This window comes from Pomacea canaliculata, linkage group LG4 (genome assembly GCF_003073045.1).
Source record: "Pomacea canaliculata isolate SZHN2017 linkage group LG4, ASM307304v1, whole genome shotgun sequence".
Lineage (NCBI taxonomy): Eukaryota > Metazoa > Mollusca > Gastropoda > Architaenioglossa > Ampullariidae > Pomacea > Pomacea canaliculata.
In genome coordinates this window covers 31,719,614-31,741,110 of record NC_037593.1, presented here as the reverse complement: position 1 = coordinate 31,741,110, position 21,497 = coordinate 31,719,614, and the positions used below count along the sequence as shown (strand labels likewise).

General features: G+C 42.3%; 1 protein-coding gene and 1 long non-coding RNA gene across 3 annotated transcripts; one reads left to right on the top strand and one right to left on the bottom strand.

The window, feature by feature from the left end:
- Nucleotides 1–667: 667 nt before the first annotated feature.
- On the bottom strand, nt 668–13,059 carry LOC112562749. Of its 2 annotated transcripts, none has more exons than XM_025236216.1 (2): nt 12,347–13,059; nt 668–1,213 (listed from the first exon to the last, which is right to left on the bottom strand). In XM_025236216.1, the coding sequence occupies exons 1-2, from the start codon at nt 12,353–12,355 to the stop codon at nt 833–835; spliced, it is 390 nt and encodes a 129-aa protein (XP_025092001.1). In that variant the 5' UTR covers nt 12,356–13,059; the 3' UTR covers nt 668–832. The 2 variants fall into 2 exon arrangements, with proteins under 2 accessions (XP_025092001.1, XP_025092000.1); XM_025236215.1 differs by lacking the exon at nt 12,347–13,059 and adding an exon at nt 1,625–1,826.
- LOC112562751 lies at nt 3,793–8,661 on the top strand. The gene is made up of 3 exons (XR_003098920.1): nt 3,793–4,007; nt 5,292–5,493; nt 7,367–8,661. It is a non-coding gene; the product is annotated as an uncharacterized LOC112562751 (long non-coding RNA).
- Nucleotides 13,060–21,497: the final 8,438 nt, after the last annotated feature.

Here is a 21,497-nt window from a genome sequence, read left to right as displayed (position 1 = left end):
AATCAAATAGGGCGAAAATATCATTATACCTGCATTACAATCTCGAGGATAGATAAATTCTGTAATTTACAAAAATTATCACTTGCTTGAAACATTATGCGTTATAACAGAAAACTTAAAGTAGTAAATGCAATGTCTAAATTTGGCAGCTTAGCTGAAAGTAAGTCATTTTATTCTCTTCCCCTCCACATCCTTTCCCGTCTGAAGGGCTTTGCCAGAGTGGTTGCCCTCCAGGCTTGGTATCGCACCGTTACAGTAGCTTAGATCAAAGGAATGAACACCAACGGCACGTTGACTAGACTGTGAACACGCTGTCACCAGCGGGCTAACCCTCATCACCGAACCTCGTATGAACACGTGCGCGCAGTGAACGAGTTAAATGTTAAGAAAGAACGCGAGGGGGAAGCAGGAGGAGAAGGATGTTTGATGATGACGTGGAAACATGGAAACCTTTACATCCTGCCATCAGCAGTTCAGTAAGCAGTCAGTCGCTTCTACAAAAATCCCTGCACAGGTAGTCACAGGTCCCCACGACTGGTCCAATCGTGACGTCAACGGGAGGTGGGGGGGGGGTAGAGTCGGTGTGCTTCTTGTGTCCGTGGGAGGGCACTGTGACCGCTCTAGTTCCTGTCGGTTTGCTGGTGGACACGCGAATGGTCTTCTCTGGAAGGCACCCCCTTCGGTAGCCTGCAGGCGCAGGTCAGAGTCAGCGGCTCGAGCACCGGCTCCCAGGTGTAGATGCCATCTTTGCACCCCGTCCTGCGGAGCACCCGTGTGTGGTGCACCAGGGGTTCGCATCTAAGGATGGTCTCAGCGTCTCCGCTGCTCTCATTTATCTGGCATTTCCGACATGAACAATTGGCCTCGAGAAGCGTGTCTGGGATGCGGTTGTCGTCGTAGTTGAGCACCTGGTGGGTGGACACATCGACTTATCCACCTCGGCGTCCCCGCCGGTCTTGCTGCTGTGCGGGAGGTCCATGCGCGCCCTGCGCACGTGCACAAACTGTTTGTCTACGTCTTTCCTCTGCTTGACCAGCCCCAGGAGGCTCGGGATGTAGAAGAAGGACTCGTGAAGACCGTTCAGTCCCCCTTTCAGAAACAAGTGAGACTCCAACTGCTCTCTGGGAGGGTCGTTACACCGCCCGATCTCCTCCGTGGGACGTGCTGGGCACCCGGTGTAGAGGGCGAATAAGATGACGACCACAACTCCACACTGAAAAACATGAAAGAAAACAGTGAGTGAAGCTTCTGCAGTAGGCGGTGGAAATGCATCTGCTTTTTTTTCCTTACTCGAGAACTATGCAAATAAAAATAAAAACAAAAACAACAACAATGCTCTCTATTACACATTACGAGACATGATTAAATAATGATAAAAGGGATAAAAGAGAATCTTCGGATGGAAAATGAAGGAGACTTTAAAAAAAAAACAGTTGCTAACGCACAGATTTGCGTAAAAACAATTAAACGTGTGTGTATGACAGATAGAGACAGAGAGTATATTATATTAGTTATATTAGTTCAGTAATAGCATTGTGGTAGTCTCTGTGACTTATCAATATTATCAATAATGCAAAACAGACAGACAGACAGACAAGCAAATTACGGTTGTTTAGTAACTCACGGAATTCATTGTCTTGATAGACTGGTTCTTAAATCGCTTGCTGATGAAAATCAAGCTGGTCGTAGGAAGGAAGACACCAGAGACTTCACAACAACTCGAGTTTTGCCTCAACTTCTACCACAAATCGTTCGATCCTTTCTGTTGTGCCGATTTGAAATCGTTCAATCTCAGGTGGCTGATCCTGGTGTGGCGAGGTGCAGGGTGTGAGTGTGTCCTTGCTAGGACTACTGACCAATTTTTATACTGGTCGTTACAACAACAAAAAAAAATTACTGATGTGTTGTCGCCATAACTTAAAAATCCCGATTTCTGCATCCAATCATGAAGCAGTATTTTTTGAAATCCTTTCTTCCTGTGCTAAAAATGGACTGGGTGTTGTGACACTGGGGATATCCACTGCCGCGTGTGTGCGTAAGCAGTGGACGCCACAATCACACCCGAGTTTTTTTTTTCCTTGAGTAGGAATGTTTATGAAAATTAATTGTTTGTGTGTGTACACGTGAGTGCATGCATGCGTGTGTGTGTGTGTGTGCGAGCAAGTAAAAAAAGAGAGGAGGGCGCGGTAATCCTAGCCCCCTCCTGTTCACCTTCTCTACTTCTCTTTTCAGACAGGAAGTAACGTATCATGTTTTACCTTATCGCCAACACATTCTCTAGCCCTCAGCCTTTAGAGTGCTTTACTTTTTTCTTTTTTTTTTTCTTTTTTTAAATCAGGTGTAAGTGGCGGGTGCACTGTGAGGTCACGTTAGATGGCGGCATGTTCACTTCAAGTTAACCTCAGTCACCAACCTGTTGCTTTTACCAAGCCCCCAAACCCTAAGATCTCTAGAACAGGTGTAATAACTCCAACGCACGTGTAACAACTCTAATAGTAAATGTAATAGGCATGTGTAGTAACTCTAACAGTGAGGCAAGAGTAAAAACTTAATTGTACACACACACACGTGTGTTCATACGCGGACATTGCTCCGAGAAAAACCTCTGTCGCTCTCTTTTCCTCTATTATCGTTGCTGTCTGTTACATATCCCAAGAGATAAATAAACAATGAAAAATGCAGATCCAGGAACATGGAAGAAAATAAGTAATGGAATAGATGATGATGATTTTAAAAAAATTGTGAACAGGGAGCAATCTCCTATCGTATGCAGACAAAGCCTTGGCTAGAGACCTATTTCCCTCCACCCTGTATGTTGTAGCCACAGCCTCCCGCTGACGTATCACGTGTCCACAGTACATTTCCTGCCATACCCATCTCTGTCCTCCTTAATTCCTTCCTCCAATCTAACTGGGCAGCGGATGAGGTTTATATTGCATCCGCTTGCAAACACACACACACATATACAAACACACACATATACAAACACACACTTATACAAACATACACAAAAACAAACACACAAACACATTTGCATGCCTGCGTGCGTGTACACAATGTCGCTCGCATGCTATGACCAAAAAGTTTATTTCCCGATCTTAAAAAATCTGGACTTATGTGAGCTTTATATTTAGGACGATGACAGCGTCTGTAACTAAACTTTGTCGGGTGTGCTTATTGTCCTCGTTGAAAAGAAATGATTTTAACTTTAAAATGTCTCCAGTCGAACTACAGTTTCTGTGAGGTTGGGAAGAGGAAGTGTAACAAGGAGTCATTCACATCAGACCAGCTGGGGAAAACTTTACTTACCCCTGCATTTGTTATTTTTTGTTTGACTATCGAGAGCCGCAATTCAGTGTTGGGGTGGCGCTGGGTCACAAGATAAGGTACCCGCCCCACCACACTCCACCCATCGATAAGTCAATCAAAAGCATTCTAAGTCAATACAGACGATACGAGCGATCATCGATCTTCTGCCATCTTTGTAACGACTCATATCAGGAATAATAAAGACAGGGGATATCATATTTTAATAGAGTAAAATACTGCTACATGTACTCATCTAAAACCATTAATATATGTATAGTGATACCTGTATCTACATCACTCATCGCTATACCCGAAACTATTCTATGTTTTAGATACTCATCAATAAGGCATGTGTGTGTGTGTGTTTTGTAGTTTTTCTGGTGACAAATTTAACGTCCGGTTTTTTTTTTTCCTTTTACATTCTAAATCATCTAACTACGGCAATCTTGTGTTTCTCCTCGAGCAGTTCGAGGAACTGCAGGATCATCTTTTTCTATTTTCAAAGTGCACGTGCATGCACACGCCCACGCGCAGTCACGACATTTACCTGTAACGGGCACGTGGGTGGAAGGGCTTCCTGCTGTCAGTGGCGAGGATGACGGTCAACGCCACAGCATCCGCGAGATTTCATGCATAAGGAGGCAACTCGCAAACCTCTCAGAGAGAAAAAGAGAGATACCCGGAGTTTCCGTCACAAGGTAGACACGTTTGTCACAACTGTGGGTGATTTTTATTTTTTGATGAGTTGCTTCTAGGTCACAGCCTTCCTGATGTTTCTGTCTTACACACGCTTTTTGTTCGCCAAGGATTTGGCCGAAACGACAATGAAGAAAAGAACCTCAACAAAATAGTGAGAAAAGGAAAGACAATAAAGTCTGAAGACAGAAAAAAATAAAGATGAAACAAGAAGAAAGCATTACGGGCAACAAGAACAGGAAAATAATAATAAAGAAAACAAAGTATGCTAGAAGAAAGTTTCAAAAAATAAAAGAAAGAGAAATAAAGGAAGAAAAGAGGTGGCTCCAGGCCAAGTACGGCAAGGTGAGACTTCCATGATTATTCGGAATGAGCGACACCCTGGCTGGTCCTCCACGGGTGACATTTAATTGCTGTACAACGCTGGCTGGCTGGCTGGCTGTCCAGATGTTATGACAAACTTACAATCAGCTTACAACTTTCTTCCGACAACTATTTCACGTGCTGGTCTATTTATCGCCACACTGCAACTTGCCTAAAGCCTACCTGGACTGAGGTTCCACCTGTCATCATTAACCACCCCGTTTCAGGTGGGCGTGCAGATGGTGGTGGTGGTGGGGTGGGGAGATCAAGTCGTGCACTTTAAAGACTGTTCTATTTTAGTGCTCTCTAGGTTGTTCTCTTTACCTTCATTTCCGGGTTACGCGGGGAATGTCGGCCCTACCCGTTCAATCAGGTTACTGGGAAGTGCGAATTTACAGCCGACGACCGACAGTTCGATTTGTGAGTAGATACAACGACTTGCGCTTTGTAACACCGTGAATATGTCACGTGTGATTAAAGACTAACCTAAGTCCAACAACAACAACAACAACAACAAAATTAACCTCAAGACTGCAGGCAACTGGATGCACTATAATCCTGTCATTAGGTTGTTACAAAAATGCATAGTAAGTTTTTTTTTCTAAAATTAGTTTCTAGAAAAGCCTTGGGTAAAAGTTTAACTACTGACGTCACTAACTGGATGCCCACAGCCAATATTAGAACTTCCAGAATATGTTAATGAGTTAATCAAGGTAATGTCCAATCAGCGACCCGACGTAGCGGAACCTTAGGTTTTAACTCCTTCTAAATCACAGGTGAGAACTGAGATCTTCAAAAGCTTGTGTGTAAATAGTTTTAACCTCAATATTTAAGAAATTAGCCGTTATTATAATCACCCTAATTATTAACCCCAACCACATCAATAACCTTTAATAGTCGACTTGTTTTGTGTGTGAGCGCAGCCGTTAGCACGTGAACGTTGAATCAGCTCAACCGTGACGCTCGTGACGTGGAGGATACGCCGTCTTGACGAGCGACTTGATTGCTCGTACAATCGTTCGTTCCACACGTTGCTTTCAACTACCCGAGGTGACAGCCTATAATAGATTAGAAGACGGAAGCGAAGTAATCTGAGCATTTCAAAACACCTACCGACCTGCTCAGGTAAAGTCCTGTAAGTAGACTAGAAGCTGATGTTTACTGTATACCTCTGAGGAGGTCTATATCCCTAAACAAAATGTCACGTGCCACAGGTGTATGTCGCCAGAGAGTCATACTTCCTCTTGTGCCCCTGTGTTTGTGATTTCGGAGATTTATTTTCTGCGTCACCTACTGTGCTGTGAAATCTCAAGACCTGTGTTCGTTTGTGTGATGAGTGTGTATTACTGTCTATCATCCACTCATGTCACAATACTCCCAGTCATTAGCGAGCCATGCGTCTACAAAGACAGAGGTTAGACAGAATAAACAGAAACAACCAAAGACAGAAAAGGCTGGGAGTTGAATAACGATGTTGTAAATCGGTCTTTTTTTATTCCTGAAATGAGAACCGCATTAACAACACACTGAAAGTCAGTGCGTGTACGTGTCATAAAATTTTACAACGTTGGGTGTATGCAGCAGGCTGGGCGTCGAACACGGTGACTCAAGGTTTTAATGTCATATTTTCGACAGAAGGGGCAATAAAATCCCTCTCTCATAAAAGAGGAGATTTTAAGAACGGTATCAAACCTAGACAGAACAAAAACAAAAACAAAAAAAATTATTTGTGTGCTTTTGTGTTTTTTCTTTCTTTCTCTCTCTCTCTCTCTCTCCTGTTTTCTCTTTCTTTTTTACTTTCTCTCTTTCTGTGTACAATTATACATACTTGAGATCGTGGACAAGAAGAGAGAAACTGAAAAATAAAAATATTTCACAAAAAAGAGAGAGGGTTGGTGTTGAGAGGAGGGAGAGATGGAGGTGGAAGGAAGCTAAGAACAGTAAGTTACTGTGGATGAGGGAGGGGACGAGGGTGGAGAAAGCGGAGGTTATGCATCACGACGGGCAAATCCCCCGAAGTTCCCGCATCCATTGGTCCGGAGTCGCCGGCCCTGACAGACATCCTCCAATGAATAATTAGCCGGAATCTCTTCACTTACTAACACTTATAGCACGACTGTCACATGTAACAACCTTTCTTCTTGTGGTCCCACACGAAGTCTAACTGCTCTTTCCACTATCACGCATAACTTGCATTTGCCACTTCCTTGACCGTTGAATACATTAATGTAACCGTCCTCACAATAATGGCCAGGACTCTCGATCTGGACAAAGAGGAAGGGCAACGGAGACGCCGACAGGGTCACAACTCTGACAACAAATACTCTCCAGCATTTACTCCTTCTCTCACCCAGCCACACTCTGACCAGATACTGGATTTTTTTCCTGACTAGTTATTTTTCTGCATTTCTGCACATTTACTGTGGAGGTATTTGTCAGTTTTGCTCAGAATATCTTAGTGTTTTTGTTTGTACATTTAAAAAATGGCGAAAGTTAGGCAAGGTAGATAAATGTTTGGGAAGGTTCTTCTTAATTTATTGTTTTCTATGTCATACTCTTTCTCTCCTCCTATTTTTCTCCTTCTTCCTCTCTTTCCTTTTTTCTTCTCTTTCTTTCCTCCTCGAACTCGCCTTTTCTTTATCTCTACTTTTCCTTTGTCTTTTTCTCCTCTTTTTTTCCTACCATTTTTTTCTTGTTTTCTTCTTCTCTTCCATTTTTTCCACTTCTTTTTCTCCTTAGATTTTTTCGCCTTTTTATTTCGTTCTCTGTTTTTCTTTCTCAACGTCGTCTTATGAATCACCAAAACATCACAAAAATTAATGACTATTTTATAATTATGTAAGAATTAGTTTTGGACTATTTAATATATATTTTAGAATATTGTTTTAGAATATTTAATAAATATGTCTTTTTTAGATTATATAATTAGTTATCTGACGAATGCTTTTTCGGATATAAACAGACATACGACATCTCTAATTACGAAATTTCCCTTTAGGTGCATGAAGGTGCGAACAGAAATTTCGTAGCTGTGCCTCCTGACAATAAGTGTGAGTAGACAGGCTTGTGGTACACACCTGTGGGCTTACCATCGGAGGTCAAGCAGAACGCTCCTAGCCACCTCCGCTCGTTTTCTTCTGTACTTTCTTTTAAACTAAGTCTTCAAGAGCAGCAAATGTATCGCGGTAGAGGAAGAACGAGGTTGGAAATTTGAGTAAATTATAATTATTTCCAAAATGTTTGTAGAAAGGAGTCATTGTTTGGTTATTATCCATATGATTCATTATTATGTATCATTCCTTCTCAATTGATCTCTCTCTCTCCCCCACACACACACCGTCTCACCCACACACCCATCCACCCACACATTCTACATTCGCTACTACATATCCACCTACCCCTACCCTCCCACCTCTCTACCCATCCACCTACCCCCGTAACCATCAACTCACATAACCACCCACACAATTTTCTCTTTTCACAGGCTCAGCGACACACTATCCACGCACTTACCCACCCACTTATATAAGCCCACTCACTGCATGTTTGTCAAAGACTAGTGACTACAAGACCAAATAAGACATTTGTTTCGTCACAAACGCTTGATTCTAGTCATGTACATAACAACAACAAGGATAACAATAACAAAATACCAACGAATAACAACGCTGAGGTGCAAGTGTAGTTTGATCTGAACATTTTCAATTTATTTTCTGATTTCTGCACGCTCGGGTACTTGCGACTTGTTTGCCTGATTTTCTGTGATGCCGTGAGCTCGAAATATTTCTTCCTCTTTCTCTTAGCAGCCAGGGCTGCCTTATAAACTACAGTCATTCGTTCATTTTGTTGTTGTTGTTGTTGTTGTTGTTGTTCTAGTGATCTAGCTGGCCGTACTATTGATTAAAAATTTTTTCTCTATAAATCTCGTATCATACTATGCTAGACACACTAAACTCACCCAAATGACACTAAATACCATGGTTACCAGAGTCGTACTCGCTAACAAACGGGTACAACAGGATTTTCATACCTTGAACTCTCACGATGTTAAAAAAAAAAAAAAAAAAAAAAAAAAAAAAAAAAAAATACAAGAAAATAGAGGTTTCTAATAACAAGAAGGTTGGAAGTCGCCTCCTATTAGACTCTCATTAAACACCAGCTCCACTCTGCTGTTCCGTCGTTGCCAGCTGATTCTGTCATTTCAGTCTGTGTAGACGAAGCTGTAGTCACCAGCGGCGAGGTTGTTTACACAAGACATAAAAAATGGAAAAAAAAAAAGAATAATTCACAACACGTTCGACACATTTCTTAACCTCTTTATTCCTCGGTTGATCAAAAAAAAAAAAAAAAAAAAAAAAACAGAAAGAATAAAAAACTAACCACTTACACCTGTACGCGGCTCCATGTCACGTGGTCTCACATGGGGCTTGAATCTTCAAGTGTCTGCGTATGGGTGAGCGTTAACACCGACGAGTGCTATGAGGAATCTTCCCGGATGTCGACTCGCTTCTTTACAGCAGGTTCAGGTCACGATATCAAGTCGAGTGATTGAAAACCGATCTTCCTAGAGCCGCGTGTTGTGTTATGGACGACCGTGAGTTTGTGGTTGAAGGTCATCTCGTGTGTCTGACGAGCTCTGTCCCGAGGCGCACGACAAATGCGCGAGCGACATGTGACTTGCCTTGCTGCACATTCATATCTTGACTTTTGAAAATTCAAATTCACCTTTTTGCCTTTAGCGTTTCAGTTTCTCCTTTTTGGCTTTACTTACTGAAGCTTTTCTTTATTAAAATTTGTTGTTCGTTCGTAGCGAGATTTCTCCTACTCTTGCCGCACTGTTTTGTTCAGATTTTGCTTTGTAACCACTCGACTATCCACTGTCCCAGCATGGGGAACTATCTTTACTGTTCCTGTATTATTTACAGTTACATTAAAAATTAGAGCCTTCTGTAATTCTGTTATTGCGGACCTTTTTTCTATTTTGGAACAAGATAGTTATTTAAGTATCTACCAGTCAGTGACAGACCGTGGTACAATAGCGTTTCCGAACACATCAGAGTAAGTATGGATTGAACTCTAATGTCTGTAAAGTTTGGTCTTCCTTCAGCTGGGTGTTTGTACATTTACAAGCTTCCAAGTGGTTTATCAGTATATCTTCAAGTATTTGGCCCTTGTGATATTGAACTATGATCGTAAACCTTGATTTTAATTTACATCCTGGATCTTCTTTCCTCGTCCCTCATCTTCACACAATCAGCATCATCTATTTTCATTTGTCAAGCTGTCTTTTCAGAGACATATTAACATATTTCACTGAATATGAATAACAGATATTTCTTTATATATCCTCTGTAAATACCTCCGCTTCTAGAGGCGTTATTATTTAAATTAAGTCTTATTCTCAATCACATGGAAAGATTATCTATCACGCATTGTCATTCTGTTCATCTTCTTGTGTACAAGAGGAAACTTATTTTGTCTATTATAAACACTCTCTAATTAAAATATAAAAAAGCTATTTGTACAGATTGTTAGCCATAGAATGTAAATCATTGTCAATCAATATCATGGACTTGGTGATAAAAACAACATTTATGGGGGTGGTATAGTGTAGTGTGTAGTGTTGTGCGCTTTTAGATCTAGGCACCTTTTGCCTTGGGTTCGGATGGTTAATACCGCTAAATCGACCCACAATTGTTTCAACCAAACTTGCCAACAGAGTTCGCATACACCTTCATCTAGTAAACAAGTATCTAACATAAGCTTATCTTCGTCTCCTATTATATTAAATGGCTCATGCTACCATAAAACATTGATCTTTGCATAAACGATAATATCAACCGCCTTGAACCACGATTCTAAATTTTGAGCAAATTTTGCTCCCAATTAAAATATTAAATGAGCTGCCCTGCATATAGGCAATCAGGCCGCCGCATTTCCATTTTTCTAGTATGTACATTCTTACAAGTCAGTAATACCTCAGTCCCTAATCTTCTGACGTTCATCCCATAATTTATCCGAAAACATACCTCAGTTTGTTTGGCGCAAAACATTGATGAGATGGCTATTTACAATGAGTAAAACACAACAGGTGTCCAGTGATTAAACAAGGATAAAAATAATTTCACCTGTTTGAAAAATTGTGCATTGTAACAGAAAACTTAAAACAGTAAATGCAATATCGAGGTTTGGAAGCTTCATTCTGAAAGTAATTCTCTTCTTCTTTCTCCTGTCTTCCGGGGTTGGTATCGGACCGTTACAGTCGTTCAGATCAAAGGAATGAGGAACACCAACGGCAGGTTGACTAGACTGTGAACACGCTGTCACCAGCGGGCCAACCCACATCACCGCACACTCAGGTGAGTGAGTGATTGAGTGAAATGTCCAGAGAGAAGGAGGGAGCAAGAAGGAGGAGGATGTTCAACCTCCTCACGAGATGACCGGGAAACCGTTACATCCTGTCATCAGCAGCTCAGTGTGCAGTCAGTCGCATTTACAAAAATCGCTGTACAGGTAGTCACAGGTACCCACGACTGGTCCAATTGTGACGTCAACGGGAGGTGGGGGGTAGTGTCGGTGTGCGTCGTGTATCCGCAGCGGGCGCTGCGGGCGGAGAGTCGGACTGTGGCCGCTCTACTTGCTGCCGGGATGCTGGTGGACCCGCGCACGCTTTCCTACGGCAGGCACCCCCTTCGGGTGCCTACAGACGCAGGTCAGAGTCAGCGGCTCCGAGCACCGGCTCCCAGGTGTAGATGCCGTCTTTGCACCCCGTCCTGCGGAGCACCCGTGTGTGGTGCACCAGGGGTTCGCATCCCAGGATGGTCGGAGCATCCTTATTGGCCTCATCTATCTGGCAGTTCCGGCATGAGCAATTGGCGTCGAGAAGCGTGTCTGGGATGCGGTTGTCGTCGTAGTTGAAGCACCTGGTGGGTGGGCACATCGACCTATCCACCTCCGCTCGTCCCGCGTACTTGCTGCGTATGCGGAGGTCCATGCGCGCCCTGCCACGTGCACAAACTGTTGTCTACGTCTTTCTCTGCTTGACCAGCCCAGGAGGCTCGGATGTAGAAGAAGGACTCGTGAAGACCGTTCAGTCCCCCTTTCAGAAACAGTAGCGACTCCAGCTGCTCTCTGGGAGTGTTACACCGCCCCGGTCTCCTCTTCTCTCGTGTAACGGTGATGAGCACCCGTGTAAGAGGGCGAATAAGATGACGACCACAACTCTACACTGAAAAACATGAAAGAAAAAAGTGAGTGAAGCTTCTGCAGTAGGCGGTCTAAATGCATTAGCTGTTTTTTTCGAGAAATATGCAAAAAAAACCAACCAACCAAACAACCAAACAAACAAACAAAAAAAAAACAACAAAAAAAAACAACTAAAACAACAACAAACACAATTGATGGAAGAGAATCTTCGGGTGCAAAATAAACGATATTTAACACATTTGTGATCACTAACGCACACATTTAAGTATAAAAAATAAATAAATGTGTGTGTGTATGTGTGTGTGAGTGCCAGAGAGCATAGTTGCCATACACGTTAGTGCAATAGAGTTGTAGTAGTCTCTGTAACTGATGTTGATAATACAAAACATACGAAGAGACCCGGAAAGGTTCAAACAGGTGTAACTGCCGTTGTCCGTTAATCTTTTGAGGAAGAGAATGTGAGAGAAGCACTTTCCTCGGGGACAGCTTTTTGGCGAGGACAGTGTCTCCCTCTTTTCGCTTCTTTACCCCCCACCCCAACCCTCTGTAAACTTAGGTACCCTGTACAGCTGGGTCGACAGGAGCGAAGGTTTGTTTGCACCACACGGGAATCGAACCAGTGGTCATCCGGGTGAAGAGACCAGTGGTCTAAGCCACTTCCCTATCCACCTCACCAGAGAAGGTATACAAGTAGAAAATAAGATGACAGGACGGACGAACGGACGGACGACGGACGGACGGACGGACGAAATAAAATTGTTTGGTAACTCACGGAATTCATTGTCTTGACAGACAGGTCCCTTCGATCACTTGCTGGCGAATATCAACCTCGTCCTAGGAGCGAAGAAATCCGAGAGGCGATAAGTGTGATTTAACAACACTTGAAGTTTAGCAACAACTTTTATCACAAATTGTTCGAGCCTTCCTGAGATCGAACTCCACTGTTGTGCAGAATTTATATCGTTCGATCGCAGAGCGCTGATCACTTGGCAAGTCACAGTGCAGGGTGTGAGTGTGTGAATGTGTCCTCGCTAGCACCTCCCTTTATACTGGTCATCTTCAACAAAAAATATGCGTCAACGGTATCGCTTAAAAATCCCGATTTCTGCAGCCAATCAGCAAACAGTGTTAGTGGAATCCTTTCTTCCTGTGCTAAAAATGGACTAGAGGACATGTCGCGACACTGGGGATATCCGCAGCCGCGTGTGTGGTAAGCGGGTGTAATCGTACCCGCCACTTGGCTCTCCCGTAGGAATGTTTGTGTAAGCGTACGAGAGACGTGTACGTGTGTGTGTGTGTGTGTTGTGATTCTGTGTGTGTGTGTGTATGTGTGTGCGTGTGTGTGTTTCGACTGTATTCACGATTTAATACTCTTACCTTACTGTCAGAGCTATTGCATGCGTATCATCATTAGAGTAACTATACTCACATCGTACACTTTTTTTTTTTTTTAGCGTACTTTAAAAATGTTATGGAAGCGTTTGGAAAATGGGTTTGGAAGGCGAGCGAGCGCGTGCACACACACACACGCACATTGTCCAGAGGAAGCGTTCTCTCTCTCTTTCTCTATTATCTTTGTTGTCTATTAAAGAAAAATAAACACTAAAAAATGCAGATCCGGAAACATGAAGTAAACTAAATAAAATGAGAGATTAAACAATGAAAAATCCAGATCCAGGAGCATGAAAAAAAAAAGGATTAGATGATGATGATTAATGATGATGATTTTTTTTTTAAAATCCGTGAACAGGGAACAATCTATTTCCCTCCACCCTGTATGTTGTAGCCACAGCCTCCCGCTGACGTATCACGTGTCCACAGTACATTTCCTGACATACCCATCTCTGTCCTCCTTAATTCCTTCCTCCAATCTAACTGGGCAGCGGATGAGTTTATATTGCATCCACTTGCAAACACACACACACAATATACACGTGATACAACACACACTGTATACAAACATACACAAAAACAAACACACAAAACACATTTGCATGCCTGCGTGCGTGTAACAATGCCGCGCGCATGCTATGACAAACAAGTTTATTTCCCGATCTTAAAAAATCTGGACTTATGTGAACTTATATTTAGGGACGATGACAGCGTCTGTAACTAAAACTTTGTCGGGTGTGCTTATTGTCCTCGTTGAAAAGAAATGATTTTAACTTTAAAAATGTCCAGTCGAACTACAGTTTCTGTGAGGTTGGGAGAGAAGTGTAACAAGGAGCCATTCACATCAGACCAGCTGGGGAAAACTTTACTTACCCCTGCATTTGTTATTTTGTGTTTGACTATCGAGAGCCGCAATTCAGTGTTGGGTGGCGCTGGGTCACAAGAATAAGTACCCGCCCCACACACTCCACCCATCGATAAGTCAATCAAAGGATTCAAAGTCAATACAGACGATACGAGGATCGTCGATCTTCTGCCATCTTTGTAACGACTCATATCAGGAATAATAAAGACAGGGGATATCATATTTTAGTAGAGTAAAATACTGCTACATGTACTCATCTAAAACCATTCAGATATGTATAGTGATACCTGTATCTACATCACTCATCCCTATACCCGTAACTATGTCTATGTTTTAGATACTCATCAATAAGGCATGTGAACTTGTGTGTGTGTGTGTTTTTTTTTCTTGTAATTTTCTAGTGACAAGTTTGACATCCTTTTTTTTTCCTTTTACACTGTAAATCATGTAACTATTAGAGCGGAAAGCTTGTATCTGTCCGTGACCACCTCGAGTGACTGCAGGATCACCTTTCTCTATTTTGGAAGCTGCCCGCCCCTGCAGACGCCCACACACAGGCACGAAGGACATTTACCTCCATCAAATAACGAAACAAAAATATTCCACAAAAAAGGAGAGAGGGTTAGTATTGAGGGGAGGGAGAGATGGAGGTGGAAGGAAGCTAAGAACAGTGAGTTACTGAGTTGGAGGAGGGGACTAGGGTGGAGAAAGCGGAGGTTATGCATCACGACGGGCAAATCCCCCGAAGTTCCCGCATCCATTGGTCCGGAGTCGCCGGCCCTGACAGACATCCTCCAATGAATAATTAGCCGGAATCTCTTCACTTACTAACACTTATAGCACGACTGTCACATGTAACAACCTTTCTTCTTGTGGTCCCACATCAAGTCTAACTGCTCTTTCCACTATCACGCATAACTTGCATTTGCCACTTCCTTGACCGTTGAATACATTAATGTAACCGTCCTCTCCTCTTAAAGAAAAATATTATCCTTGACATTTTAACATCCCGGACTCACACGTGATTCAGACGGTTTGCTCAGAGGCCTATTTGCGGGTAATTTTAGGGGGAAAATGTGACTTGCTATTGTGGTGAGGGTGCGTGTCTCGTGATAATGTGACTTTTTGTGATGTTAATGTCTTTCGTGGTTTCTCTGACTCCAAATTGAGCAGATATATGCGATGGAAACAGAAGGAAGCAAAAAAGTGAACATATGAAGAAAGCGAAATAAGATTTTAAAAATGTAAATATCAAGGAAGAAGATTATGCGAACATAAATGGCATAAAAGATTGCAGGTGGATAAGAATGTTTACACAAAACTGGCGGGTCTAATTGAGGGGAGTTCTTCAGGCTCTTTCGTCGGTGAGAATCATTTAGTGGTTCTGTGCCGCAGACTGTACCACCAGACTTGCTAATATGTCTAATTAACCTGATTAACGGGTGCGAGTCGCTTGCTAATTCAGGTATTTGAGAGCAGGACCTCGAAATGGTCTAGGACAATGGCACTACCTCCTTGACTGGTCACAGTATTTAAAGCGGCACAAGACTGTCTGGTTTGACCCTGTGACCCGACACAACTCGCTGTATGGCGACCTTAGGAAGAAAGGTGTTGACTGAGGAAATGGGGGCAAACAGAGCTGAGTAGACAGACTTTTTACTATGCTGCACCTCAATTAAGGCAAAATTTAGCTTAATGTTAATTAATTTAGCTTAATTAATGTGACTAGCTGAATCCATCCAGTCACTCACCTATCTCTGACTCAGTACAAGTCAACCAGTACATGTCAACCAGTCTGAGTCAAGGACCTGAGGAAATCAACTTAAGGTCATACCTTAGGCTGTATATTTTTTTTCGAAGGTAGATACCATCTGGCTCGAAATCGTACACCACACAAAAAAGGCTGCTACCGCAAATAAATAACACAATTTTAGGACAATAAATGATGAGATCTGGGAAAATAAGAAATGTCGGCAAAAAAGGAGAGGAGGAGATGTCAATACTGTTGCAACAATATGTAAACACGGATGTTGGGCTCTTAGCTGCAACATATTACAAACAGTGAGGGCTGAGAAATGGGATCAGGAAAGTTCAATATTTATCTTATACGATGTCGCAGGTTTGTATAAAAACTTATGCATGAGTGTAGCAACAGCTGCAAAGAATACTTAGCTGTGTGTGATGTATATAAACATAGATCAGCGTATTATGCATAAACCATTTTTTCATAACACGAAAGAAGGTACAATACTGTTTACAAAACGCTAAAATAATATTCTTATTAAATATTTTAGTGCAATTTTTTTTTCATTTACTCGCAAGCCACACATCTACCAATAAGCGACAATACACAAGACATTTAAAGCCTCTGCATGATCCAAAACCGCATAATACACTTGTCATTAGTTAGGTTGTCAAATATTCCGCATCAGCAAATCGTGACATTAGGAGGAGGATATGGATTTTATCCTCGAAAATTTAGCTGACGCAAACTGCTTCTTGTTTTATAAAGATTCATTCAATACGAGTATTTCTTTGCATACTTCTTCTAAACTCAATGAGGAAAAAATACAATCTCTGCGGTGTCACGAATTCGTTGGAATTGTATCTCACTGAAGGGCGGGATGAGGGTCTTTGTGTCAAGATGTTCTGTTATGTTCCTGGTGGCTACACGAAAATGTTCGAGCAGGAACGCAGGGTCATTTGCATCCCTTTTATGGCAGTAATTGTGAGTTGTTAATTAAAGCAGAAAATACCTGTTGGGAGAAAGCCCGGAGTTTTCTAGTCTTGTCAGCTTTAAGACACGATGATCTGTCTCGTAGTGTTTCCTTGAATGCCACGCTACCTTCAATCAGTTTTGTTTTCGACAATTAGTTCTCCTCGTGATCATCAACACCAAAGTAACTATGGTAACACTGCGTTCCAGACATCAGACATTTTTATCTAATCACCCCTTGAGGGGTATGGAGTTTTACACAGAATTATTCACCCGTAAAATTTTCTTTTATCAAATTTGAATAAATGTAAACTTGAATAAAAATAAAATATAAGACAGTCTTATATAAGAAAGCAATAATTAAATGTTATACTAAGCATGCAAAAGATGTTACTAATTTTTGTACTGCATTAACATGTCTGTCAGACTTCTAATTTTGTTATGAAGAATGCTACACTAAGTTTTGAAGTATTTGAATTGCAACAATTTCAAACATGAGCGACCGGCAGAAAAGGAAGAGGTGTTGATGGTGGGTGAGGTGGGTGAGGTGGGAGAGATGGGTGAGGTCGGTGAGCCTGCGTGACATTCAGCAGCAAGTTCTCAGGTAAAGAAAGCCGGAACTTTCACCAGTTTTTACCTGTCAGAACCTCGCCGAGAAAGAAGGATTGACGCAGGGTGTTTCGCTTCCGCTTTACAAAAATAATTTGCTACAACCACTGCCAGTGTCTGCTGTCATGTTATATGACATAATCTCATTTGGGTTTTGTGGGTATCAGAGATGGAATTCCTGTGGAGGTTCCATCCCACTTGCAGCAAACCAAGCCTGTGACCTCTGACCTGCTGTGTGGATTCCTGTATCTGTTACGGGTGCATCACTGTTGGTAGCCACAATGGAATCAACTCCATGCCAGGTCCTCGTGTCTACCCATCTTAAAAAGTGAAATAACGATTTAAAAAGTGGTTTATCGCTTATTTGCGTTAGGGTTCTGTTTCTTTTTTCTGTCACCATGAAAACTTTACTGATACCCTGCTGCTCATATCACATTTGTACAAAATACTATTTATGCAATATATGTTGTATATGTTACAGTTAAATAATGAAACAGTAATAAATATTTTACTATCGTAGTCCTGCAAGTACACATATTATATAAAAATATTTTATAACTCATTTAGCAGTAACAGGAAACTATTGCTACACATGAAAGGACTACTCCGATCATTTGATCATCCCATCATAGGTCAACGAATGTGAATAATAATGCAGTACAAGTAGTTAACCAGTCCGTGTTGGCTAAATTGCTACCTGTATACAGTTCTGAACAGATCGGGTAGGCACGTTCTGTGGAACTTTGTCATTTGCGATTTGCCATCACTGGCTCGAGTGAGCTTTGAACCCAACCCCTGACCTCAAGAAACAGATTTAGTCTAGTCTAGTCACGTGACGAGAAATATCCAGTTATGTTAATTTAAGCATGTTCAAATTAGCCTGACTAGGTGACCAGCGGAAGTCTGATGCCAAAAGTCCGTCAAGCGGCGAAAATGGTTTGGTTTGGTCAAGACGCTCGACACGACACCCGAGGTGGTCCTCCAGGAAGGTGTGGGGGGAGGTGGTAAGTGAAACTAAATGTGGCTGACAAACATCAAGAAGTGGTCAGGCCGCCAGATGGGGAAAAAAGGCGCAGACTAGGTCCTGCTGGAGGGCTTTCACCCTCATGTTCTCTCCCCCCAACACACACACACACCCTACGACTAGTTTCGGTTAAGAGAGGGGTGGGGACTATGACGACCAATGAGCAATCAACGTTCAAACTTGCGTAGATCCACCTCGATCTTAACAGATTGTGACTGTCCTCGTGTATCACATAAAAAACAAAGATAAAATCCTCTCATGCTGTTGGGTGGTTACGAAGCTTCCCCCACTTCATGTTATCGCGAACACAACTCTGTAGCCTCGCGAATCTCGACACCTTATCAGGTGCACGGTGATAGGCTTGCATGGGAGGGGAAGTGACCCAATCGCAGAAATCTTGATTTAGCCCTGTCGGGCTCTGCTCTTGAAAAAGGATTAAAGCGATAAATATAAATAAATGGTCACGGAACACTTCTTACTTCAAAATTTGAGCACGCATGCGTGCGCACACGTGCAGACCCTCGGGTATCTACAAACGTACTCCGACTCCGTACTCTTATACACACTTACATATTTAGTCTTGAAGGAGATAGGAGTGGATTAACTTCTTAATCCATTTCATTCCGCTGACTAGGTGTACGAGAATTTATTGTAACTGAAACGGATTATTCTGCGTGCGCGTGTATCTGAAAGAGTGCGGAGGGTTATATCTGTTTGTACTTTTTGTAAATGATTATCTTCCTAGTGAGTAGACCTCTGTAGTTGAGCTTTAGTTTGTTTGTTTCGATTTGATTTGTTTAAAAGTTACGTGATACACCAATTCCACAAGAACATCGCATCCCTACCTCACCCGCTTTCCGGTGTTGTCGTCATAACGGCTACCCTTTTGTAAACAAAGCAAACCGTCCTACATCGCACTAATTAAAGAGAGGGCACACCCCCAGCAGCTGTAATGTGTTTGTATAAGGACTGTTTTTTAACCCCACATATAAAATTTGCCGAATATTATCACATATTTGATATGTGTCTATGACCATGATCTCAAGTGGCTAGAGCTTTGTACTAAGGTTTTTCTTATCAGGAAAACTATGCACCAATTAAGTTTGGCAAAGATATATCATATTAAGAACAATAAAAGCTTTGTCGAACTAGGTCACACACTCGTATTTGCTCTGCTGGTTACAAGTTTGTTAATTAAAAGTTCTGCAGAAAAGTGCTTTGCACACTGGTTATGGTGTCTCCTGACCCAGACACCAAGTAGGCGATTCTCCTTTTTTATGACCATAATATGGTCTTTGTACTGACAGGCTTGAGCTCAGAAATTCAGTGACGTCCTGCAGAATTGCTACTGGCCCATAGAGTTCACGCTAAAAGGGTTTTGGTTCACACAAGTACAGAGGTTGGCAGCTTTGCATCCCTGAAGAATTAGTTCTTCGGTCTGCTTTGCTTCTCCCATGGGTACACGGGTAGAGGGGTGGCAAAAGACGGAGTTTTCTGTTCATATGATGTTTCAGTCTGTTGTGTCAAGTCTTGAGACTAAGTATTATGGTCCCTCTGTCTGGACAGCTGAGTGCCATGTGGTCGAGTGGTCCGTAAATGGGTTTAACTGTCATCTTTACATCCATCATACACCCAGCACTGTCTTCTTGCCGTGCTTCTACCATTTAGTTTGCTAGTCTGCTTTCTCGTCGTCAGCTTCTCGATCCACAGTGTGAGGGGATCCACTGAAGTACGATTCGCAAGCAGTTGAGATTTTGCAGTATTTGTTTGAATGGGTAGCTGTTTGTACATTTCGGTAAGGCAGGCGTCGAGTCAGCAAACTTAAAACTTCGTATGTGCGAGTTCTGTTCTAGACACCGATGTCCTGAGTGGAGAGCAAAGAGTGCGGTTGGCACAAATACAGGGCAAACACTTCTGGGAGTTAATACAAGTGCGCCTTTGCGTTCTGTTCTTCCTTGTTTACCATTTTTAGCCTTATGTTTATAGGCTTATTCATTGACGCATATCGTACTGGATCTTCCGTGTCTTTCCCGCTGAAGGCGCTATTTAACTGCACAAATGCAGACGAACGTTTGCCCAAGGCTGGTAAATCTTTATATAACCGTCATTAAAAATAAATTCTGGCAGACTTGGACAAACATCCTACAAAAGGGTCTATCAAACAGTTTTATTAAATAAGTCAATGTACGTGAAATACGATGTCTTTCCTAGCTTTTGTTCACTGTTGAAGCTTCTCCGTGAAAATACTGTAGCGCTTCGCTCCACTAATTCATCGCCGACCCAGGATTCTTAGTCGACAAAAGTCGACCTCACCCACGGGTGTGATGGTAAGGGAGACTACTCCTCTTTCACGCCCTTTGCGTCACCGGAGTTTTCGGAATATAATTAACTCGCTTTATCTGGCAACTGACTTCCGTCTTCTCTCCATACTCACTTCTCTCTATATATCTCTCTAACACACACAGAGCAATACTGAACGGGTTTCCTCTAGCGTCTGACACACGGGTGGTTTTCCTAATAACTTGAAGTGTCGACAATTATGTCAAAATTCTGTGTCCTGCATGCCAATCTTTTAAGGGTTTGAATGAGTGTGAAGGTCGGGTGAGTGTGAGAGGACAGGTGGTGGTGGTGGCGGCGGCGGTGGGGTAGTCAATGATTTACTTGCTACTTTTTGCTTGTGGGCAGATATTATCTTACTAGAAAGTTTACTATAGTACATGATAAAGAGTATTAGAGTACAAGTTAATGTCCATCTTAGTTTGGAATGAAGGAGTTTGCCGACGCAGAGCCGGACAAAGAAAGGACGACAGACTGCTATGATCTGTATATATGTAATAACATGTGTCTGTATATATGTAATAATAGGTAAATGTGTGGAAGTGACTACTGAGATTGAGCCAATGAGGGAAGACGCGGACAACTGTATCAAAGACATGGAAACTTGGGTATAACCAGCTAAAACCTAGGAACGGGGTTAGGCCCATTAATCGAAGAGAAGCTGAGAGTTGCCAAGAGGACAATGGAGAGACATTCATTGAAGAATCTGTTTGATGTCTCTCTATATTTTCTCTATATTTAGACTTTGAGAACAAAACTACACACAGAGGTTATAGCGGGTTAGTGCAACCTCCTTGTGGACAGGTGAACTCAAAACCTAGGGTACTCTCTTCATGACAACCACTTTTTCGTTCAGTCACCGAATCACCAACACGCACGCAAGCCCGCAGGCACACGCACAGAGAGAGAGAAACTCGTTCGAGTCACACACACACACAGAAACTCGTACTCGAACTTTTTATTGATTAAGCCTAGTCCAA